Source organism: Pelophylax lessonae (assembly GCF_965119305.1).
Source record: "Pelophylax lessonae genome assembly, chromosome: 11".
Classification (NCBI taxonomy): Eukaryota; Metazoa; Chordata; class Amphibia; order Anura; family Ranidae; genus Pelophylax; species Pelophylax lessonae.
Window position 1 is genome coordinate 81,406,047 of NC_138778.1, and position 22,687 is coordinate 81,428,733.

At 45.7% G+C, this 22,687-nt stretch overlaps 1 protein-coding gene across 2 annotated transcripts in view; it reads left to right on the forward strand.

Annotated features, from left to right (window-relative positions):
- Nucleotides 1-17,014, forward strand: part of MLX (MAX dimerization protein MLX) — a 462,488-nt gene extending 445,474 nt beyond the window's left edge. For both annotated transcript variants that reach the window (XM_082271957.1, XM_082271958.1), the window contains exon 6: nt 16,889-17,014. In XM_082271957.1, coding sequence (XP_082128083.1) covers nt 16,889-16,945 — 57 coding nt within the window. In that variant the 3' untranslated portion in view covers nt 16,946-17,014. The remainder of the gene's footprint in view (nt 1-16,888) is intronic.
- The last annotated feature ends 5,673 nt before the right edge of the window (nt 17,015-22,687 follow it).

The window sequence follows — 22,687 nt, forward strand, 5'->3', positions numbered from 1 at the left end:
TAAACCCACTTTAAAATGGTTCCCCCACGATAAGAAAAAGAAAAAAATGAGAAAGAGCTGTATTCCAAAACTTATCTTCAACCGTAAAAATCTGCGCAACTGTTAACTTAACCTATGCAAAAACTCCCCTTTCAGGTGGACAAAACCTAAACATCTGGGTTTATTTTTTTTTTTTCCCCATGAATAAAAATAAAAAGGAAAAATACAATAACTCCAGCGGCTATAGCTTTCTACAAACTCCTGTGTTAAACCAACTGCACTCAGCTGTTGACTTAGGGCATAGCCAATGACCCCCTTTCAGGTGGACTAAACCTAACAATTTGGAATTTTTCCACCTGAACAAAACAAAAAACAAAAATATAATAAAAAAAATATAAAAAAAAATACATAAACATAACACCAAATCCAGAGGCTTATCCTTGAAAATGCTAAAAAAATAAAAATTAAAAAAAAATAAAAAATAAAAAAAAAACACATCAAGGTCCTCCATAATATTACAAAAATTAAAGCCAAATCTTTGAGACTCGCATCTAAACCTTATTCATAGCAAAGAAACATTAACCAGAAAGTCCTTACCATCCATTCGATTCCTTAAGGGCTATTAACAAAAGATTTGTTTCCCCCGGTGCTATACCTCCGTGAACATGCGGCTACCTCCATTTTGAGTCTATTCAGTTGTTCCATATACTGATGCCTTTCCTGCCTTAACTGACTATTTTCAGAATGTAATCTCAGCATTTGAGTTTTAAAAGGGACACGGGTTTGACTATTATGGCCTCTATGCCTTGGATTGCTACCCCATCTCGCAGAATAAACTTCATAATACCTCGGTGTAGTTTTAGGGTAGTGTGATTTTCTTTGCATATTATTATTAGTCACCATACAATACCTGGCAATATGACCCCACTTTTTACAGGCAAAACACTTGAGAGCTGGTTTCCCTGCATAGGCCCTCCTCTGAGCATATGGTGATGGAGACTCACATTGCCGCATAACAATACTATGATTGGAATCAACAGACTTCACACTTTCACTGTCTGAGGAGTAGTTACTAGCAAAGGACTCATCATAAGTCTCCAAAAGATCAGGTTCATTTTGCATTTCAACTCCTGAATCAATTTCAAGATCAGTTACAACACATTCATCAACACTAACATTGATTCCAACCAAAGCAACATCACTTGCAGCAACACGAGCATTAGACTTCCCTAATTGTTGTCCTAAATTCTCTATCTGTGCTGAACACTGAGACTGCTCAATCTCTGCCTGTTTGGTGGATAACTCTATTATGGCAGCTTGGGACTCCTGTAGTTCTCTTCTAAGCAGCATTATAATACGCTCATTCTGTGCCTCTCTTTGTTTTAAAGAGGCAACCCAACTTTCTCTTAAATTACACGTTTCCTCCAATTCATCCACTTTCTTTTCCAATACGCACTTCTCAGTCACCAATTGTGCAATCTGATTACAAACATTTGCATCTGTCTTTACAGCTATTGCTAATATATTTTTACTTGCACTTTCTATCTGATCTAATAATTGTGCCCTCTCAGCATAAAATTGCATTTCTTTTTGTTCGGCAATTTCCTTCATTCTTAACAGCATGCACACTACATTCGCCATTCTCGCTTTTTTTCCCCTTTTAGAAGACGGTTTCTCCTTCATATTATCATTTTGTATATCACATTGTTTTAACAAATCATTAAATTGGTGAGTTAAAGCATTTTCTGTAGAAGTGTTAAACCTAGCAGAGGCATACTTCTTAAGGAAAGTTCCAATGACTTCCATTGATATGCTAATTACGTGCACACTGGAGCATGCCTAAACAGTCTTCACACAGTTGCTGATACAAGACACACAGGCACAAACACACACATACACAGCTGTTCCAAGTTAACACGGACTTGTAGTCCCACAAGGAGGAGCACACAACCCAACTAGTGCCCTGCTCTCTCCTCAACACCACTGACTGTAGCCCTCTTATCTCAGATCCTAGGCCACATGGATCTTCTCTTGGAGCAGAAAGCTTCCTCCCTTTCACTTGGTAAAAAAATATAAAATATAATCTATATTTCTCCCACTTTCTCCTCAAAGATGTATGGTTTATCCTATAAATCTGCAGGGTACATCAGTTAACCAAGGGTGATCAGCCCTTCCTTTGCCGGCACACAACTTAACAGCTAACCAGGCCTAAAAAAAAAACAATTTGCACTAACAAACACTTTAACACATATACATATTCCAGCCAGAGATACGAATACTATACTTACCAGATAATGCGCGTCCGCTTACTGATGAAGTATTTCACAGAACTTTCAGGACCACTCAAGCAGGGCTTCAGAATTCACGAACCAGCGCAAATCTTGTCCACAGCAGAGGAGTTCTTTCAGTTCTGGGTCACTTGTAGAGGACTTGTTAGCTTATAGGAACTCAAAACAAAAATACTTTAGGGTTTGGATTCTGTGCGGAATTTCTTTCCACACTCCTGCTTCTGGGGTGCCAAATGAAATAAATTGTGAAGGTGGTTTTGTACCTCCCCTATTTATTATAAAAATGTATTCTATTGTCTATTCCTATAATAGTCTATCAAAGCTCTGATAAGGTTAATAGAAGGTATACTAACAATGCTAGCTATAAAAATAAACACACTGCTTAAATAAACCAGGATCTAATTTATTATAAAGAAAGTAGAAATGCTAACATAAAACACTAAAGGAATATTACAGAGCAAATAAAACAAAACAATTACAGATAATACGTTACATATCAGTCCTCGGGGTTCGATAACTTTCAGCTGGTCTCAAGCACACAGGAAGGAGAAAAGAGGTAGCACAAGAGCCATGATGGCCCACAGCCAAGAGAGTAAGAGAAGGAATTCTAGCAAGCAATCCGGATTTAAAGCCCACTCAGACACCACCCAGATAAACACCCACTGTCTTCTTGTCCAATGACAATTCGTAAGATGCCCCCTTCCTAATCAACAGGAAATATCTCATCTTTCCAGGAAGCATGTTATATTCTTCCACTAGGGGCGCCATCTGTCCACGAATCACTGTTTTTGACCTGGGTCATCTTCATTCACCGCTGGCCTTTGATGTAGGAATAACCTCCCCAGGATATCTTATCTGAGGGTCCTCTACACCCATATCTCACAATAGGAGGTTTATGCGAGAACATCCTGTGAGCCTTGTCAGGAATGTCCTGCTGGGCACTTTGCATTCCAGACCAGGTGTGGTTAGGTTCAACTGTCCAGAAGCATCTGATATCAGAACACGTAAAACTACATGTTGCCTCCAACAACTAGACAAAAAATTACTCATATATTCCAAGACCAACCAGAATTGAAGTGCATACAGGCAAAAAAACGTATAAGATAAACCGCAGGACAGCCACATGAATCCTACGATCAAGTATCTTGAAGCTGGATAGATATAAAACTTTTAAGGGGGGGGGGGGGGTAATCCCTGTATCCAAGAGAGTAACAGAGGAAAAAACATCTATAGATACTCACTGGTTCCAGTTTAACAGAAACAAATTGCAAGGTTGTACTTGACAGGCTCAAATATTAATTACCAGAGACAAACGTCCAATATGTATGGCTCCTTAGAAGTCCCTATAAATAGGGGGAGAATAAACCTCCCCTTCCGCACACCTCCCGTCTCCCACATCCGCCCGCAAATGCCGCCAAAAGAGGCGTGCAAGCGGAGGATGTTCCTACTCTCTCGGGTGTCATTAACGGTTGTCAACCAGAAATTACGTATATGTTTACACGCAGCTCAGCCGGAATAGATCAACTCCGGCAGCTGCGTGGGAGACAACCAGCGCCAGGAAGCCGCTCAACCGGGACAGCCAAAAGGAAGCCACACCACGGAACACCACCGAACACAGCCACAGGAAATCAAAACCACAGAGAGAAATAGAAAAAAAAAAAATGAGCCATGGCCGCAAACAAAAGGCACATCATAAAAAAACAGCACCTGTCAAATCTGCAGAATGCTACAGTAATTTCTAATCCACCTGAAAGGCAACAGTTATCTAAGAACATATGCAGATTACAAGTAACCCAAGAGAAAGGATGATGGTCAGATAAAGTCAATGAAGTAAACAAATAAGGGGGGGGGGGGAGGGAAGCAAAAAAGGGAAAGAGGAAGAAAGGGGGAGGGAAATGAGGATATGCAGACAAAAAAAGTATATCTCTACACCTGTGTATGGTATCAACACTTTGCACAGGCATATTAGTCCCTCCATTCTAACAAATGAGTGGCTATCATCCACAGTATCAATAATGCTATCAGACCATACTCTCCAACGAAGAGGAAGGTTGGGACGATAATCCCACAATAGATATATATAAATTGTGTGGAGAGAAATGGTCTGTCTATAAATAAACTGGCACCGTCCCTTGGGGTAAATTGTATAATAGTAAAGTAGCCAGGTTGGTAGGCGACTGCTAGGGATGGGGACAATGGAAAGGCGAGGGGGGGGACATGAGGGGAAAGAAATCTACCAAACTGTGGATGTGGGTATTTAAATGTGCCGATATGTCAACAACCAAGACCGAAAAAATAAATATAATAGAATTAAAAAAATTTATAAATGTATTAATTATAATAACATACAATGAAAATGTATATATTATCTAGAAGTGATATAAGCATCACAGTTCATATCTAAAATACATCTTGTAGATCTACGCGTTTAGCTCAAAAGAGCTTCTTCAGGATCCAAGATAATATTTTTTTCAGGCAGACTCTCATTAAATCACAGTCTCTAGAATAAACAATAATCCATATCAGTATACATATAACAATAAATAAAAAAAGGGGGGGAGAAAGATTAGAGAGGGAGGGAAGAAGGAGGGAAAGTGTAAGTCATCAGACTGAATCAGGCCATCGAGGGGGAAAATAATTCCAAATAATTGGAATGGCGGAGAGGAGGATAACGCAGCTTAAATCCGTATATAAATATCCATACCCTTTTAATAGCAAGTAAAAAGCTTTTGCAGAGATTAGTAGTGTATGACAACATCTTGAAACCTATATAGGCTGCAACTAAGGGATATATAGCGAAAAAGATAAGAGATAAATGAGTGGTGTCAGTGCTATGAGTAAAGAGGAACCCTAATAGGGGTATAAAATGTGTAATGGAAAAACGCGTATAAAGTACAAAGAGTGCATATTTCAATACCTGAGACAAACTGGTCACAAAGTGCCCATACAGAGTGAGGGCCAGATAGCCAAAAAGGATTGTAGATGGAAGTGAAAGAGTGCAATGCAAAGGTATTACAATAGTGAAGAGGTGCAAAAACAGGTAATCAGTGCAAAAAACACACCATAACCAACGCCCAAAAATGAAAGGAAAAATAAAAGAGAAAAAAATATATACAGTGGGTACGGAAAGTATTCAGACCCCCTTAAATTTTTCACTCTTTGTTATATTGCAGCCATTTGCTAAAATCATTTAAGTTCATTCTTCTTCCTCATGAATGTACACATAGCACCCCATACTGACAGAAAAACACAGAATTGTTGACATTGTTGCAGATTTATTAAAAAAGAAAAACTGAAATATCACATGGTCCTAAGTATTCAGACCCTTTGCTCAGTATTTAGTAGAAGCCCCCTTTTGATCTAATACTGCCAGGAGTCTCTTTGGGAAAGATGCAACAAGTCTTTCACACCTGTATTTGGGGATCCCCCATTCCTCCATGCAGATCCTCTCCAGTTCTGTCAGGTTGGATGGTAAACGTTGGTGGACAGCCATTTTTAGGTCTCTCCAGAGATGCTCAATTGGGTTTAAGTCAGGGCTCTGGCTGGGCCATTCAAGAACAGTCACGGAGTTGTTGTGAAGCCACTCCTTCATTATTTCAGCTGTGTGCTTAGGGTCATTGTCTTGTTGGAAGGTAAACCTTCAGCCCAGTCTGAGGTCCAGAGCACTCTGGAGGTTTTTGTCCAGGATATCCCTGTACTTGGCCGCATTCATCTTTCCCTCGATTGCAACCAGTCGTCCTGTCCCTGCAGCTGAAAAACACCCCCACAGCATGATGCTGCCACCACCATGCTTCACTGTTGGGACTGTATTGGACAGGTGATGAGCATTGCCTGGTTTTTTCCACACATACCGCTTAGAATTAAGGCCAAAAAGTTCTATTTTGGTCTCATCAGACCAGAGAATCTTATTTCTCACCATCTTGGAGTCCTTCAGGTGTTTTTTAGCAAACTCCATGCGGACTTTCATGTGTCTTACACTAAGGAGAGGCTTCCGTCGGGCCACTCTGCCATAAAGCCCCGACTGGTGGAGGGCTGCAGTGATGGTTGACTTTCTACAACTTTCTCCCATCTCCTGACTGCATCTCTGGAGCTCAGCCACAGTGATCTTTGGGTTCTTCTTTACCTCTCTCACCAAGGCTCTTCTCCCCCGATAGCTCAGTTTGGCCGGATGGCCAGCTCTAGGAAGGGTTCTGGTCGTCCCAAACGTCTTCCATTTGAGGATGATGGAGGCCACTGTGCTCTTAGGAACCTTAAGTGCAGCAGAAATCTTTTTGTAACCTTGGCCAGATCTGTGCCTTGCCACAATTCTGTCTTTGAGCTCTTCAGGCAGTTCCTTTGACCTCATGATTCTCATTTGCTCTGACATGCATTGTGATCTGGAAGGTCTTATATAGACAGGTGTGTGGCTTTCCTAATCAAGTCCAATCAGTATAATCAAACACAGCTGGACTCAAATGAAGGTGTAGAACCATCTCAAGGATGATCAGAAGAAATGGAAAGCACCTGAGTTAAATATGAGTGTCACAGCAAAGGGTCTGAATACTTAGGACCATGTGATATTTCCGTTTTTCTTTTTTAATAAATCTGCAACAATGTCAACAATTCTGTGTTTTTCTGTCAGTATGGGGTGCTATGTGTACATTCATGAGGAAGAAGAATGAACTTAAATGATTTTAGCAAATGGCTGCAATATAACAAAGAGTGAAAAATTTAAGGGGGTCTGAATACTTTCCGTACCCACTGTATATTCAATAGATAAAGAGTTAATACCTAGGGGGACATAGACTTACCTGCTGGGACCTATGTCTCAGTTTTTTTCTCTTTTTCTTTTAAAAGAGTTTTTTCTTTTTATTTCTTTCCTCACTTACTATCACTAGTTAGTCAGAAGGATCCCTGGAGGACTACAAGCAACAGCAGAGCTGGGCCTCGCACTGGATGATGTAAATCCTTATGGAGTCCCAGCCTGCCAACGAGCGTCGCAGGTCATTGGTGCGCCCTGGCCTCGCAATGACAGTGCCCCTGAAGATGGGGGTGAGTCTGCGGAGAATCCATCTTTGCCGGGATGTCTCAACTCCGAAACACCCTGTGTTGGTAGCATCCCTTCCGGGCTGCCGGCACCCCCACTCAGGTTGGGAGGTGTTCTGTGTCAGAGCGGAGCCTGCAATCCGTGGAATGGGAGTAATACTACCCCCGTGTCCCTGGGACAGTTATTTGGGGGTCGTGGGCCCACTCCTAGGTGAAAGCAGAAAAAATGTGGTCTCTGTAGTATCCCCCCTCCATGGCCGTTTTGGGCGGCCCCTACCTCCCTGCCCCCACTGGGGGTGCTGTGCGGTGCACACTGCCTGGATGGGGGGTTATGGGGTCTTGTATGTCTGGGGGGTGCCTCTGAGGTGTCCCCACGGTGGCCAGGTCCCTGGGTTTGTGCTAATTTGGCGCCGTTCGTTCGGCTGCCATTTTAGGTGAGGGCAGGCTATCTGGCCTCATTGTATGGGCAGCAGCCATTTTCTCACTGTGGGCGCCGGTTTGGGCGCCATATTGGTTGTGGTCGGCCACCTAGTAAGGGCGGCGACCATTTTGTTAGTGCTTCCTCCCATTTACTTTCAATTGGCACTCATTGTATTGTGGCTCAGGGCATGAATTGGCCTCTAGTGCGGGCGGTCGCTTCTCCCTTCACTGCAGCAGCGTGTGTGAGTTGATAGTGTATACTGTGTCACTGTGGGGCTGATTTTTGGGGGGGGGGGGGTTTCCTGCAAAACGGCTCTTTCGCTATTGCTTTAGCAGTTTTAAAGGGGTCTCCACCGGTGGTGTAGATTTGCGGTGTGCACCGCGGGAACCACCGATTTAAAGGGCCAGTGTCCTAAATCATTTTTTTAATGCAATATGGAGTCCCAGGATAGCAAACTCCCCACAGACCTGGTTGGTGCTTGTGGAACCCCTGAATCCTCTTTCATGGCCTCCTTATCTGCTGCACTGGCGACTTTGGCATCCAGGATGGCCTGCTGCACTACTCCAAAAACGGCCAATGCCCTTTCAGGTTTTCTGACTCAGAGCCTGCTTTGGTTGCCACAGACAATGTCTCCCCTCGGGGGTCCCAGTCCTCACATTCAGATGGGATGGAGGAGGGGTCCTCCTCCACTGCAGTGCGGGAATGTCCTATAGTGGTTGCACTTATTAGCTCCGTCAGGGAGACATGAAATATTGCTGTTGTGCCCACCCAGTCAGGTTGGCGGGTTTCCTTAGGGTCCCACAAACCGCCCAGGAGTCGGGTCAGGTTTTTCCCCTGCCCCGAGGAGTTTTCACGTAACCCTGAACAACCTGTGGCGTCGCATCACGCATATGCTGGGGGTGCCTAAGTGGTTTAATTACCGTTATCCCTTGGCGGATGCTGTGGGTACATGTGTGGTGGCAGGCTCCCTGCTCAAACCTAGGTTCACTTTGGTGATGGTTTTCTCAAGCTGTCACGGAATAGTCCAGGGGGTCCCTTCGTGCCTTAGGGGCGCGGGAAAGAGGGAACTCCTTCAAGGCCTCAGGCGGTCACAGGAAGCCATGGTCCGGAAAGGGGCACCTTCACCCTTTTTTGGATTGGGGGACCGTCTGCGTTACTTTTCGGGAACCATGGTTGTCCCTACTTCAGGAAGGATGGGTTCATTAACTGCTTCATTCAGGGTGCGAGTTCGAGTTTCGTTCTCACCCCGCGAACAGGTTTCCTTCCTTCAAATCTCAATGTGTTTCCCGATCGATTACATGATCTCATGGGAGGCGGTTCGAGAGCTTCTCGCCCTCGGAGTCATTGTGCCAGTCCCTCAGCGGGACAGGTTTCACAGGTTATATTCCAACTTGTTCACGGTTCCCAGGTGAGAGGGAAAAGTGTGTCCGTTTCTAGACCTCAAGTCTCTGAACCGCATTGTAACTTTCAGGTGTCGGCACTGACCTGTCAGTTTGTCTCGGTTGCCCGGGGTTGGTCCTGGACTCTGCTTACGCAAGGTTTTTTCTCCCAGGGTAGGAAAATGTCCGGCTCTGCGGGGCAGGATTGGGTCCTTCAGGGACAACTATCTCTCTTCTCTACGGGCCTCCGGGCGGTCCCTGGGTCTGCTGGTTTCGGCCTTTGAAGCTATTCTGTTTGCTCAGTTGCCAATGAGATCTCTGTCAGAGGTTCTTACCTGGTGGGACAAAATCCTCAATCGTTGGACAAGAGGATATCTTCGAGCCTTTTCGGGGTGGCTCCTGTCACCTGCTCTGGCGCAAGACAAATCTTTTCTGCCTATGCTGGGGACAGTGATTACCACGGATGTCAGCCTGTCATGCTGGGGTGGAGTTTTGGGCACGCTTTGTGCCCTGGGGACGTGGTCAGTGGAGGGATCCTCCTTGCTGATATCGTCTTGGAGCTCCGAGCAATCAGGTTCTTCTTGTTCCCTTGGACGACTCGGATCAGAGACGCCCGGTTCGTGTTTCACTTGGACAACGCCAAGGCAGAGGCTTACGTCATTCGCAAAAGGGGGCACCATGGGTGCTCGGGCAGCCCAGGCGGTGGCAGAGGTCCTTTCTTGGGCCGAGTTGCACTTTCCAGCGTTTCGGCTGTTCACGTTCTGGGAATGGTGCACTTTCAGACGGACTGTCTTCGTCGCCAGTCCGCGGATCAGGGGGAATGGTCCCTGCATCCTGGGGTGTTCCACCTCCTGTGTGCCCAGTGGGGGTCTCCGGACGTGGTTTTGTTCGCATCCCATCTCAACATGGAGGTGGGAAGGTTCCTGGCCAGAACCTGTGGTCCTCTAGCAGTCGCCACGGATGCGTTGGTGGTGCCCTGGCACCAGTATCGGCCTTCCTTCCAATTCGACTGCTGTCCAGGTTCCTCCGCCGGTGGTGTCGGAACGGGTTCAAATATCTCTGGTGGCCCCAGACTGGCCTTGTCGGTCTTGGTACGCAGACCTTGGGCGGATGGTTGTTGAGCCGCCCTGGCGGCTTCAGCTGTGAGACGTTCTTCTGTCTCCGGGGCCGATATTCCGTCCTGTTGTACAATCTCTGGCCTTGACAGCATGACTGTTAAAAGCCAAGTTTTTGAGAGGATATGGCCGCTCGGATGCTGTTGTTCTTGCCTTACTGAAGGCTCGGACAGCTACCTCCAGGAAGATTTACCATCGTACCTGGAGGGGGTATATTGCCTGGTGTGATTCACAAGGGTTTCATCCACGCTCCTTTTCGGTAGTGAGGGTTTTGGCCTTCCTGCAGAAAGGTGTGGATCAGTGCTTGGTGCTGGGAATGGTCGTGGGTCATTTATCGGCCTTTACCGGTTTTCTTCCAGCGTCCCTTGGAGACTCCTTGATTCCCACCTTTACTCAGGGGGTGCGTCATCTGGCTCCCCCGCGGAATGCTCCCTTGCTTCCATGGGGACTGACCTTGGTTTTTTTTGTCCGTTTTTCTTACAATGGCCTCCCTTTGAGGACATCAGAGAACTGGCTCTGCCTGTGTTGTTCCAGAAAGTTGTCTTTCTGGTGGCTGTCACCTCTGTTCGCAGAGTGTTGGTAATGGTGGCTCGGTCTTGCCGGACACCGCCTTTGGTCGGTTGTAGGGATAACATGGTCCGGGGATCCACTCAGTCTTTTCTTCCTGCGGTGGTGTCTGCTTTCCACCTCCATCGTTGTTTCTTCCGTTGCTTCCGTCTTGGGCGTAGCCCAAGCGTCCCGAGGACTTTGTCCTGTGTTCCTTGCATGTGGTCCAGGCGGTCAGGTATTTGCCTGTCTGCCACTGAATCTTTTGGGAAGTCTGATTCCCTGTTTTTCCTTCTGAGGGCCCTCGGAAGCGTTCGGCTGCATCCGTTGCAGTTTCTTCCAGTTTGGATCGGACGGACTTTGGTTTTGGGCCTCTTCACTATAGGCTCCGGTGCCCCCCTTTTTCCTGTGAGGGCACGTTCTATTAGAGCCGTCATTGCCTCTTGGTCTTTCCTCCTGTGGTCGTCTGTGCGCACTTTCACAAAATTCTACTGATTTGATGTACTGGCATCCTAGGATGCTTCCTTTGGTCGCAGAGTTTTTTGTGCGGCGGTTGTTTTGCAGAGACGTGTGTTTCTGTCTCTTCTTGGGGTGTATTTGTCCAGGGTTGGCTCCTGTTGAGCTTTTGTTGCCCTGTTGGCTCAGTTTTTCCGACTCTGGCCTGATTGCACGTTGCCTTTTCTTGGTTGCGCCTTCCCACCCCTCACCTGCACTGCTTTGGGACATCCCACTCGTGAAGGCTAACTGAATGGGCGGCGACTGTCAGAGGACGTAAGAGAAAATAGAATTTTTGTAAGAACTTACCGTAAAATTATTTTCTCTTAGTCCTCTGACAGTTGCCGCCCCTGCCCCTCTTCTTTTTGGGGTTGATAGTCTTCATGTACTGCTTGCTACAAAACTGAAGAGCAGCTCCTAGTGGCTGATGGGTAATAGCTGAGGAACAGCCCCCTAGAGGTGTGTTATGTGTAAAAGCTTTTGTTTGTTAACCTTTTCACCGCCTAGCCTACTCCTGCAGAGAGGCGCATTACCCCACTCGTGACGGCTAACTGAACGGGCGGCGACTGTCCAAGGACCCAGAGAAAATAATTTTACGGTAAGTTCTTACAAAAATTAAATTATTTTTCTCTATCGCTCATTGACAGACGTAGTCCTCGGTGATACAGCACCTTCGGGTTATGTTGCCTCCACAGGAGTAGGACTAGACAGGAAATAAAATGCTCTGGCCACACCCTAGGGGCAGTCCCAGAGGGTATATCCTCTCTCTCTCTGCCTCAGCAAATCAGTTTTTTTCTGTCTAGTCAGGAGTAAGGACCTAGATACCTTGCTGGGATCTTCGGTCCTGGCAGGATTTTTTTCTTAGAAAATAATTTTTTAAGACAGCTTTTTTTCTCCAGTGTTCCTGTGAGATCTTCAAGCAAGAAAGCTGAACTGGGCGACGGTCTGGATGTTGAGATCCAGTGGTCACCCCAGTTCAGCCTACGAGCGCGTGCAGGCCATAGCTCCGCGCTGGGTCGGCCGCGACATAGTCCCACTGGACAGGGACTGACCCTGCGAGTTAAACGTCTCGCTGAAACGCCAAAGACCATGAGTCACGGCGCCCGTATTGGTCGACAGCCCTCCTACCTCGGTGGAGAGGGGTACTGTCAGGAGTTGGCGCCCGGTATGGTGAGTAGTATGTTCCCCCTTTCCCCCTGACGGGTCTTGTGGTGAACGCGGGCCCCTCTCTGTAATGGCAAGGATGGGTTCCCCTCTATCCTACAACATGTCACAGATCCCCCTAATTGAGTGTGATTTTTGTGTACAAGAAGCCAGGAGGCTTGGTTTGGGAGCTGACAATCTAATTGTAAAGATGTGTAAATGATTGTAGTCAGTGGCAGTACTAGAACTTTACTGTGATAGTATAAGGTATCCTACCTGTCAGTAGCCACAGGGCGATGTCTATACATGTATACTGCATTCCAGATCATTCCTCCAGCTAAGCAGCGGACCGCATACGGCCCGCTAGGGTCCGGTACCTCCGACCACGCTGACCACCATGAGGGTGAAGGGTTGTGAGGCCGAGATCCTTCTGCAGACATGCCGCTATTCTGTGCAGGCCGCCGCCATTCTCTGGTAGATCGCACGAGGCCGCCATTTTGGTGTAGCCTTGTGTCTCCAGCATGGGGGCGGCCATGTTTGAGGTGACTCAAACACCTCATGGAGCCAGGGGGAGGAGCCGGCAGGCGTGTTAAGGGGCGGAGCCGCCTCTTTTACCCAGGAAATAGGGCCAAAGACTTCCTGTCTGTAACAAGACAAGCACTGAGCAAGCTGATGAAAACTTCTGTGCATCAGGGATGAGCCTTGGGGTCTGTCTCTCTCTCTGTGGGGTCCAAAAAGGCAGGTAACACTGAGGGGCGCTGTTGCGACTGGGGGACACAAAAAAAAAAAAGTTTTTTTTTTTTTTACTTTGTCATTTTTTGTCGCTGGCAAGTGTCTTGTATAATCATTGACCCTGCTGCATAGGTATCCCCACCTGATCCCCTCAAAGTGGCCGCAGGACCCTCCAGTACCCCACTTGTTTTTAATGCATTATCGGCAATTTTGGAGTCTTTGGTATCCCGGGTGGAGGTGGCCTGTCAGGGACGGGGGTCAAGTAGCGACCCCCGCCTACCCCTATTGTTTATCAGATACTTCAGATACGGATTCGGAACTGGTCAATGCAGTTGCAGGTCCCTCTTAGGGGGCTGTTGTCTCAGGTAATATCTCCTCAGCAGTGAGGAGCACGTTTCTGCCTCCGCCATAGCACAAGAGTGGTGGATGCACTAGTTGTGTCCATCCGGGAAACCTTTAGTCTTGAGGTTACACCGGCAGAGGTAGCTGAGACTGAGATTCCTTTTTGGTACTTGTTAGCCTACCAAAAGGGCGAAGGATTTTCCTTTACCCAAATGGGGTCGTTTTGAAACGAACCCCTGTTATTTCCAAACGCATGGCTAGGTGCTATCCGTTTGAGGAATTCCTCTTTATAGGATAGACGGTACCACCTGCTGTCTTGCCACAGACTGTTAGGATAAAAAGACCTCGTAACTAACGAGGACCTTCCTTTTCTGCTCATATAGAGTTGTTCGTTCCGCGAGGGCGGGCGATAAGGCAAAACCCTCCAAAGCCCCTTTAGAGGGGTTTCAAAGGGCGCTGGTCGGGTAAACATAGAGTCCGGCTCAGCCAAGCCTGAAGAATATAGCCTGATGCGCCCCTACCCATCTCTGGGGTGGGGGGGGGGATGTCTTCACCGGTTTCTGGAGGACACAGGATCGAGTTTCGATCACTTCCACCGATGCGATTCTGCCCTTCTAACATTGAACGGTTTCAGGGGTTTTATTCAAACCTATTCACAATGCCCAGGAAAAAAGGCAAGGTGCGTCCAAATCTGGACTTGGGAAGAAATAGAGTCCATCCGTACAGTGGTGGCCTCCCTGCATAAAAGAGATTTCCTGGCGTCCATAGACATATAGGATGCCTATCTTTATATCCCCATCATCGCAGGACATCAGCGTTTTTTCGCTTTCCCAAAGATCATCCCTGGTTCCCACCAGGAGACTGAACTATCTGGGCCTAAGGTTGGATACATCCTGGGCAAGAGAGTTTCTCCTTGCTGGGAAACTCCAGAAGGTTCAGTCAACGATTCGGATGTTGCTGTCCGTCAATTGGTTGGGACTGATGGTGGCCTTCTTAGAGGCAGTACCGTATACCCAGTCTCATACCCGAATTCTCCTGAAGGAGATTCTTTTTTAATGGAATCAGAATTCCGATTCCCTGGACAATCGGATCCGGTTGAGCGAGCGGACCAGGAAGTCTCCGATGCTCAACCAGGGGAAGTCATTTCTTCCGATAGTATCCAGATTACCAATAAGGGTATCGGAACTGAGAGCGATCAGATTTTGTCTGATTTACTGGATCGAGCAGCTCTAGAGCAGCCCGATTCGGATCCAATCGAATATGGCCTCTTCATCCAGAGGTTTTTTCCCTAGCTGTCCCTTCATTGGGACATCCCGGATGTGGATCTGTTGGCACCTTGGCCTAACAGGAAGGTGCGGAGGTTTGTAGCTCGCGCCACGATCCTCTAGCGGACGCAGCAGAAACGCTGATCGCCCCGTGGGGGCAGTATCAGCTACGGCATGCCTTCCATCCTCTCAAGTTGCTGCGGGAACTTCTTCGCAGGATAGAGGTGGAGGGAATTCCAGTTATTCTGGAAATTCTGGATTGACCTCGTCAAGCCTGGTACGCCGACTTGGCGAGGCTAGTCGCGGACGCTCCTTGGAGACTTCCTCTCAGGGAGGATTTGCGGTCTCAGGGACCGATCTTCCATCTTGCTTTACAGTCGCTGGCTTAATGGCCTGGCCATTGAGACCCAGGTACTGAAGGACAAGGGAGTGTCAGCTTCAGTTATTCCTACCTCCAGTTAAAGCAAGGAAAGCGACTTCCAGCACATGGAAGTCTTATATTGCATGGTGTGAATCTATTGGATTTCCCCCACAGACCTATTCGGTGACCCGAATTTTGGTCTGTCTGCAACAAGGGGTTGAGCAGAAACTATCCTTGAGCACGATCAAGGGTCAGGTTTTCGGCGTTAGCAATCTTCTTTCAAGAAACCTTTGGCTAATCATTCCTTGGTGCGGAATTTCATCCAGGGGATGCGACATCTGGCTCCGCCAGTGCGCGCACCCTTACCGCCTAGTATCTTAATTTAGTGTGGTCGGTTCTTCAGAAACTTCTCTTTGAAGATATTAGGGAGATTCCCTTGCTTACATTCCCAGAAGGTGGCCTTCTTGGTGGCCATTACTTCTCTACGCAGGGTGTCAGAACTGGCCGCATTATCCTGTCGTTCCCCAGATCTGGTGGTTCATAGGGATAAGGTGGTTCTTCTTCCGAATCCATCCTTCCTTCCTAAAGTGGTTTTCGTAAGACGGACTCCCTTTTTGTGATCACGGATAGCCCTTGAAGGGGGTTGCCTGTGTCTGCCGCGACCATATCTACATGGATCAGTCAGACGGTGGTACAGGCTTATTCTATTAAGGGTCGGAATCCTCCGTTCCCTGTTAGGGCGCACTTCACTCGAGCGCTCGGTACTTCCTGGGCCTTTCGCCATCAGGCGTCAGTGGTCCAGGTATGTAAAGCGGCCACCTGGTCGTCGGTACATACCTTTACAAAATTTTATAAAATTGATGTGATGGCATCGGCGGATGCCTCATTTGGCCGCAAGGTTTTGCAGGCCGCAATTTGAGGAGACCGGTGGTCTACCTCGAGGGTTTTTTTCTGTTTGAAAATTTTTTTTTTGAGTCTCATCATTAAGGATGAGCATTGTAAACTTCTAGTTGGCACCGGTTGGGCCTTCTAGATTTGGATTTGATTTCCATTTTCCCACCCCTCATTTGTGATACTGCTCTGGGACTTCCCGAAGGTGCTGTATCACCGAGGACTACGTCTGTCAATGAGCGATAGAGAAAAATGGATTTTTGTAAAATCTTACCGTAAAATCCTTTTCTCTTAGCTCATTGACAGACGTAGTACCCGCCCCTCTGTTTTTTTGAGTTGGGTTGGGTTAAATTCTCTAAAGACTGCTTTTATGACATAACTGATTTGCTGAGGCAGAGAGAGAGAGGATATACCCTCTGGGACTGCCCCTAGGGTGTGGCCAGAGCATTTTATTTCCTGTCTAGTCCTACTCCTGTGGAGGCAACATAACCCGAAGGTGCTGTATCACCGAGGACTACGTCTGTCAATGAGCTAAGAGAAAAGGATTTTACGGTAAGATTTTACAAAAATCCATTTTTTTTTTTTACTTCTTTCTTAAAGAGTAGCATGAAGAGTACCCATTTTTTATTGTTGCAAGTGCACTAATACAGGTGCAATCACTTTTAGTCATGTAACTATTTCTCAAATCTCTTTAAATTCAGCTGATGTAAGGATCCTCATCTTGGTGTTAGGTTTGTAAAGCGAACCCTTGATCTTTATTTAAATCCAGCCTATTTGATGAGTGATTGTCATATTTCTTAGCAATGTACTGCTTAACCATACAATATTTACAGTCTGGCTTATTTGCTGTGTATAGCACAGTAAAGGTGAAAATTGTAGTAACAATTTAAATTTGTCTTCCTTCAGACTCTGCGTGAGATGGTACGATGTGTACTGCACCAGCTGAAGAACCCACTCTACTGAGAGAAACTTCTCCCATCTCATCTCCTTCTAGGGAAGTGAGAGCCACCTGCTGTCTCCTTCATGTTTAAGACTTGCAGAGAATCCAACAATGTTGAGATGCTGAACATTATGGGAACTCCTTGACACCAAGATTGCCCAGAACTGGCCACTGATTTGTAGTAAAAGCCATGAGTTTTATAATAGTGTAAACTGTCTACCTTGTAGCTTATATAAAAGGGGTATTGATATGGTATCATTTGTTTAGAAAATATGATGGTCTCCAAAGAAATTTAACTAATTTTTGTCTTAAAAATAAATACATTTTGAACTTTGTTTTAGGTTCACCAGAAAAATACAATTCTAGCACAAGTAGCCATAACCAGATACCAAGCTTACTCACTGCAACAAACCATATTAAAAAAAAACACCAAATTGTTGCTTACATTTCTTTGCACTTTTAGTGCAGTTACACTTAAGACCAGACACCTTATCCCCTGTGTCATTCTTATAATCCCCATGGGAAGTTCATACCATGTCAGATGGAGATTGCAGAGTCACACTTTAAATTAAATATAGTTAATTAGTTCTTAAAGCGATCTTACATAATGGAATGATACCTTTTCAGCACGTGGACCTTAGCTCAGTTTACACCAGTGCGGCTTTTAAATTGTGCTATGAAGTCTATGCAAGTCTCAATGAAATCGGAAAAAAACTTTTTTAAAGTCACTGTGACCTGAGTGACGTCAGTTTGAACAGTTCCATTACCAGCAATGGGGTGTGTGACTTATCAAATCGCAGTTGTTCTGAAGTTAGGTATTCGTGCAAAGGGTTGGTTAAGTTTTAAAATGTGCAGTAGGCTGTGTAAAGCACAAAAGAATATATATAAAAAAATATATATATATATATATATATATATATATATGTATGTGTATGTATATATATTTTTCTTTTTTCCCATTGAGAACAGTGGTCAACTCCACACCTGAGAAAACATTTTAAAGCTACTCACTGTATAAAGAATTAAACTGGCCATAGATGGATCAAAATGTGTCCAGTTCAGCAGGGACTGGCTGAATGTTGACCCATCTAGGGCCGTTTTTGTTCATAAGTCACTAATGAGATTCCCCCATTCACACAGGCGAGGTGGATAAAGGAATCCTCTCTGCTGTGTTATTGTATTCTGTTAGAATACACAGGGAGAATTCCTTTATCCACCTTGCTTTGTGTACATGGTGGAATCTGTTCAGTCTGACTGAAAAACCTCCATCTATAGCCAGTAGTTGCTGATCTTTTTCAGGCTTTTTTGGTCGAGACTTTTTTTTTAGAAACCGAAAACTCGCCTGTGATCAGGTACTAACTGCCACCATTTTAAACTGCTTTGTATATTTTAATGTCAAAAATGTTTAAACACTGGAGCAAAGGTAAAGTTATCTTGCTCACTGCAATTCATCATAATTAGCGTTTACTCTGTCACCATCACAGATTTTTGGTTGGTGGCCTTTTCATGTCAGCTGACCCCTAGTTTGCTCAGAATTACAGAACATTGTAGTCACAGCCAACAATGGATGAATTTAAAGCAAGTACAATTTAAGCCTCATTCAAGCATGGTTAACCCAAGTTGTTTTGAATGCTTGGATCAGGATGGAAACATGGGGTCTGGTGTCACTGGCATATGTTGTGTTGGGGATGTGTAATCACATATTAAACCACTGACATAAAAATTTGCATAAGGCTGTACTTAAGTTAGAACCCGGGCACCTACGTCCATAAACAACTTTGAAAAGGTAGAACAGTTGCTCTGCATTGCAACTCTGTGGGATAACCACTCATAGACTAGATAGAAGACAAAAGGAAGCGCAGACAATCTCTCCAAGTCAGGGTGGGTCCAAACAGGTGCATAGCTGAGACTATGGAAGGGGGCAAGAAAGGGACTTTAATGGTGCCATAACATTGCATAAATCAAAAAGATATAGACACATATATAATATATTTAAAACATTGTATATCAGTATAGTCTGGTCTGGGGCTCTGTCTTTTTCCCCACGTTTCCATCAATGTAGTCTCAGCTATGCACCTGTTTTGACCCACCCTGACTTGGAGCGATTTTCTGCGCCTCATTTTGTCTTCTCCTATATAGTCTGAGTGGTTATCCCCCAGAGTTGCAATGCAGAGCAACTGTTCTCCCTTTTCAATTGTCTGACAGAAAAAACATTTGCATTTAAAATGTTTCTACTCCAGATATGCTTGTTCCAGGTCATTGACTTTCTAAGTAAAGATAACTGCAATCTCCAGACAGGTTCCTATTCACTGAAATTAAAAAGGTATTGCTTTTATGTTTTTCTTGCAATATATACAGATGCATGCTTTTATCTGACACATGTAATTGGAACAGCAGCATTCTGACATTAAATACCTGGGTTATGACAGCAGCATGGTATTTTTTTTTTTTAACCCTTAGGTGGCCAGCTTTCAGATAAAAGTGATCTCAGTGGCAGATTCCCCACAGGGTAACTTTTATAGGCTGCGGGAGAGATCGAACCCCCCTTTTCCTGGTCAGTTCCAGAGCCTTCGGTAAGCCTAAAACCGATCTGATATGGTTGATGGCTAGATAGGAAGCCAAGTGAGGCCAATGCCCTTGGAGAACCAGAGCGAAGTCACTTCTGGTTCTCGGGCTTTAAGGCATGAATTTCAAAGTGTCATATTTTTTTTTCCTTTCAGGTGTAAATGAGAAATCTTGGGTCTTTTTTACCCTAAATCTCTCAATAAAGAGGACCTGTCATGTTTGAAATAAATAAAAATATAACCACTTGCCGCCAAATCAAGTGGTTGTACCGTTTTTCTTTTTTTTGTTTTTTAGAGCTGACTGTCGACTCTCTAGTAACAGCTGATCCAGCTAAGCAGCCACTCAGCTGTTATTACAAGCAGCGGGAGGGAACGTCCTCCTCCTCGCCCGGGCTCTCCTGTCCCACTGGGAGACCCGAGCAAACAGCCGGCTGGCTAGAGACCTGACCAAAGACGGAATCTACTTTGATTGGGTCTCGGATGTAGTAACCAAGAAGCCAACAGCGCCAGTTTTCAAAAATCTATCCGCATTTTTGAATACTTTCAAGTGCAGAGGAGGTTTAGGGTCTTTCAAGTGCAGAGGAGGTTTGGGGTCTTGTACATCCCAGATCCTTCCATAAAGAGTACCTGTCACTGCCTCTTACTGTCACAAGGGATGGTTTACATTCCTTGTGACAGCAATAAAAGTGATCAAACTTTTTTTTTTTTAAAGGGACAGTGTAAAAAAAAGAAAAATTACAGTGCCCTATTCCTACGTGATTGCACGCAGAAGTCAACGCATGCTTAAGTCATGCCTGAAAATGTACACCATGTTCAAACCACATGTGAGGTATCACCACAAGACCTCCTCTGTAATGCTAAACCGGTAACATTTTTTAAAGAATCGCCTATGGAGATTTTTAACTATTTCCCCGCAACCAAATCGCATGTCGCAAACTCCGGGACAGGTGTAGAGCAGTTTGCAGAATGGTCCTATACATCTGATGGTCCATTTCAGGTTCAAATTCAGCCAAAAATTTGGACCGAATTTGGACCCGAAATGGTGAAAAGAAATGCACTGGACCTCAGTGGCGGCTTGTCAATAGGGGGCGCAGGGGCGCCGCCCCCCATCCGAACATCAGCATTTAAAAAAAAATGTGTACCTTTAAATGTGCTCGGGGCACTGGGCACACTGCTGCCTATGGAGAGTGGTGGGGGCTTTGGCATCGTGCTTTTTTATGTGGCTCTGATTGGCATCCTTCAGAGTGTCCTCAGGGCGCAGAGCAATGCACCCCAGACACTCCCACTGTACCACTGCCGCCCTGTGATTGGTCCATAGGATATCCAACGTCATAGGGCGGTGCTTGGGTGTCACTCAGTAGAGCCATTCCACTCACTGTCTCTGCTGAGAACGGACCAAAGAGGACAACAAGCAAGCCAGCCAGGAGGAGGAGGACAGCATTCCTGGGCCGGACTCAAGTTCAACACTCTGCAAACACAAAAGGTGAGTGCCTGACACTGGTCACTCTGCATTGATGGGGGCACGCTGTGGTCACTCTGCATTGATGGGGGCACGCTGTGGTCACTCTTCATTGATAGGGGCACGCTGGGGTCACTCTGCATTGAGGGGGGCATGCTGGGGTCACTCTGCATTGAGGGGGGCATGCTGGGGTCACTCTGCATTAATGGGGGCATGCTGGGGTCACTCTGCATTGATGGGGGCACGCTGTGGTCACTCTGCATTGATGGAGGCACGCTGTGGTCACTCTGCATTGATGGGGGCACACCGCTCGCTTTGCATTGATGGGGGAACTGGTCACTGGTCACTCTGCATTGATGGGGGCACTAGTCACTCTGCATTGATGGGGACACTGGTCACTCTGCATTGATGGGGGCACACTACTCACTGGTCACTTTGCATTGATGGGGGCACACTACTTACTGGTCACTCTGCATTGATGGGGGCACTGGTCACTCTGCACTGATGGGGGAACTGCTTACTGGTCACTCTGCATTGATGGGGGAACTGTTCACTGGTCACTCTGCATCGATGGGGGCACTTCTCACTCTGCATTGATGGTGGCACACTGCTCACTGGTCACTCTGTATTGATGGGGGAACTGCTCACTGGTCACTCTGTATTGATTGGGGGGGCACTGGTCACTCTGCATTGATGGGGGCACACTGGTCACTCTGCATTGATGGGGGCACACTGGTCACTCTGCATTGATGGGGGCACACTGGTCACTCTGCATTGATGGGGGCACACTGGTCACTCTGCATTGATGGAGGCACACTGGTCCCTCTGCATTGATGGGGGCACACTGCTCACTGGTCACTCTGCATTGATGGGGGCACACTGTACCTTGATTACTGAAGGCCCCTTTCACACTTGTGTGACCTCAAAGTCATGCTGTTTTTTGCCACGAAGCAATGCCTATTACATTTTTATGTTTGTGCCCCACCAGCTGCCACTGCTGGATCCCCTGCTGCAAGCTGCTCCGCAAAGTGTAAATCCAGTCAAAGTGGTTAACAGAAAAAAACTCTGCCTAAAATTGATCACTAACTTTTGCAACTTTCAAACTTAAAATTAAGATTACCAAGCTTGATCGTTAAACTGTTTGCTATTTATTCCTGTGTGAATATTCTAATTTATAATTAATCAATTGTGAACTTCACATAACCTCTGATCACTGGTGCTTTGTTTTGTAGCAGGGATACTTTTGTACATTTCTAAAGTTTAATGACCAAATAAAACGTGTGGATTGCAAACGCTTTAATGTTGTTTAACATTTTTATTTACTTACACAAGTATATACATCTTTGTGAAATAATAAATTGGTCTGTCTGGGTCTAGAATATTAATTTCAACAAAATTTGTGGAACTGGGTATTGTGCCTGAGTGCCATCTGCTCCAGGCAAAGGAGGTTTTTGCCTGTAAGGTTTTCTGGACCCCTATGAGAAACATACATGCCAAGACACTTGCCAATGAGACATGACCAAGTACACTATTATCAGTCACATTTCTGTATGCTACATGAGTGCTGTATACAGAGTTCAGCGAATCTTCTAAGTGTGTTCCTGCCAAGAGGCCTTTTTTTATTATTTAATAAGAGCTGTACAACAGAATTTGTCTTAATGTCATTAACCCCAAAACCCTCAGGCATTATAATTAAAACATTTCTCCAAAACATGCATTTTGGGGATTGGACAAAACATTCA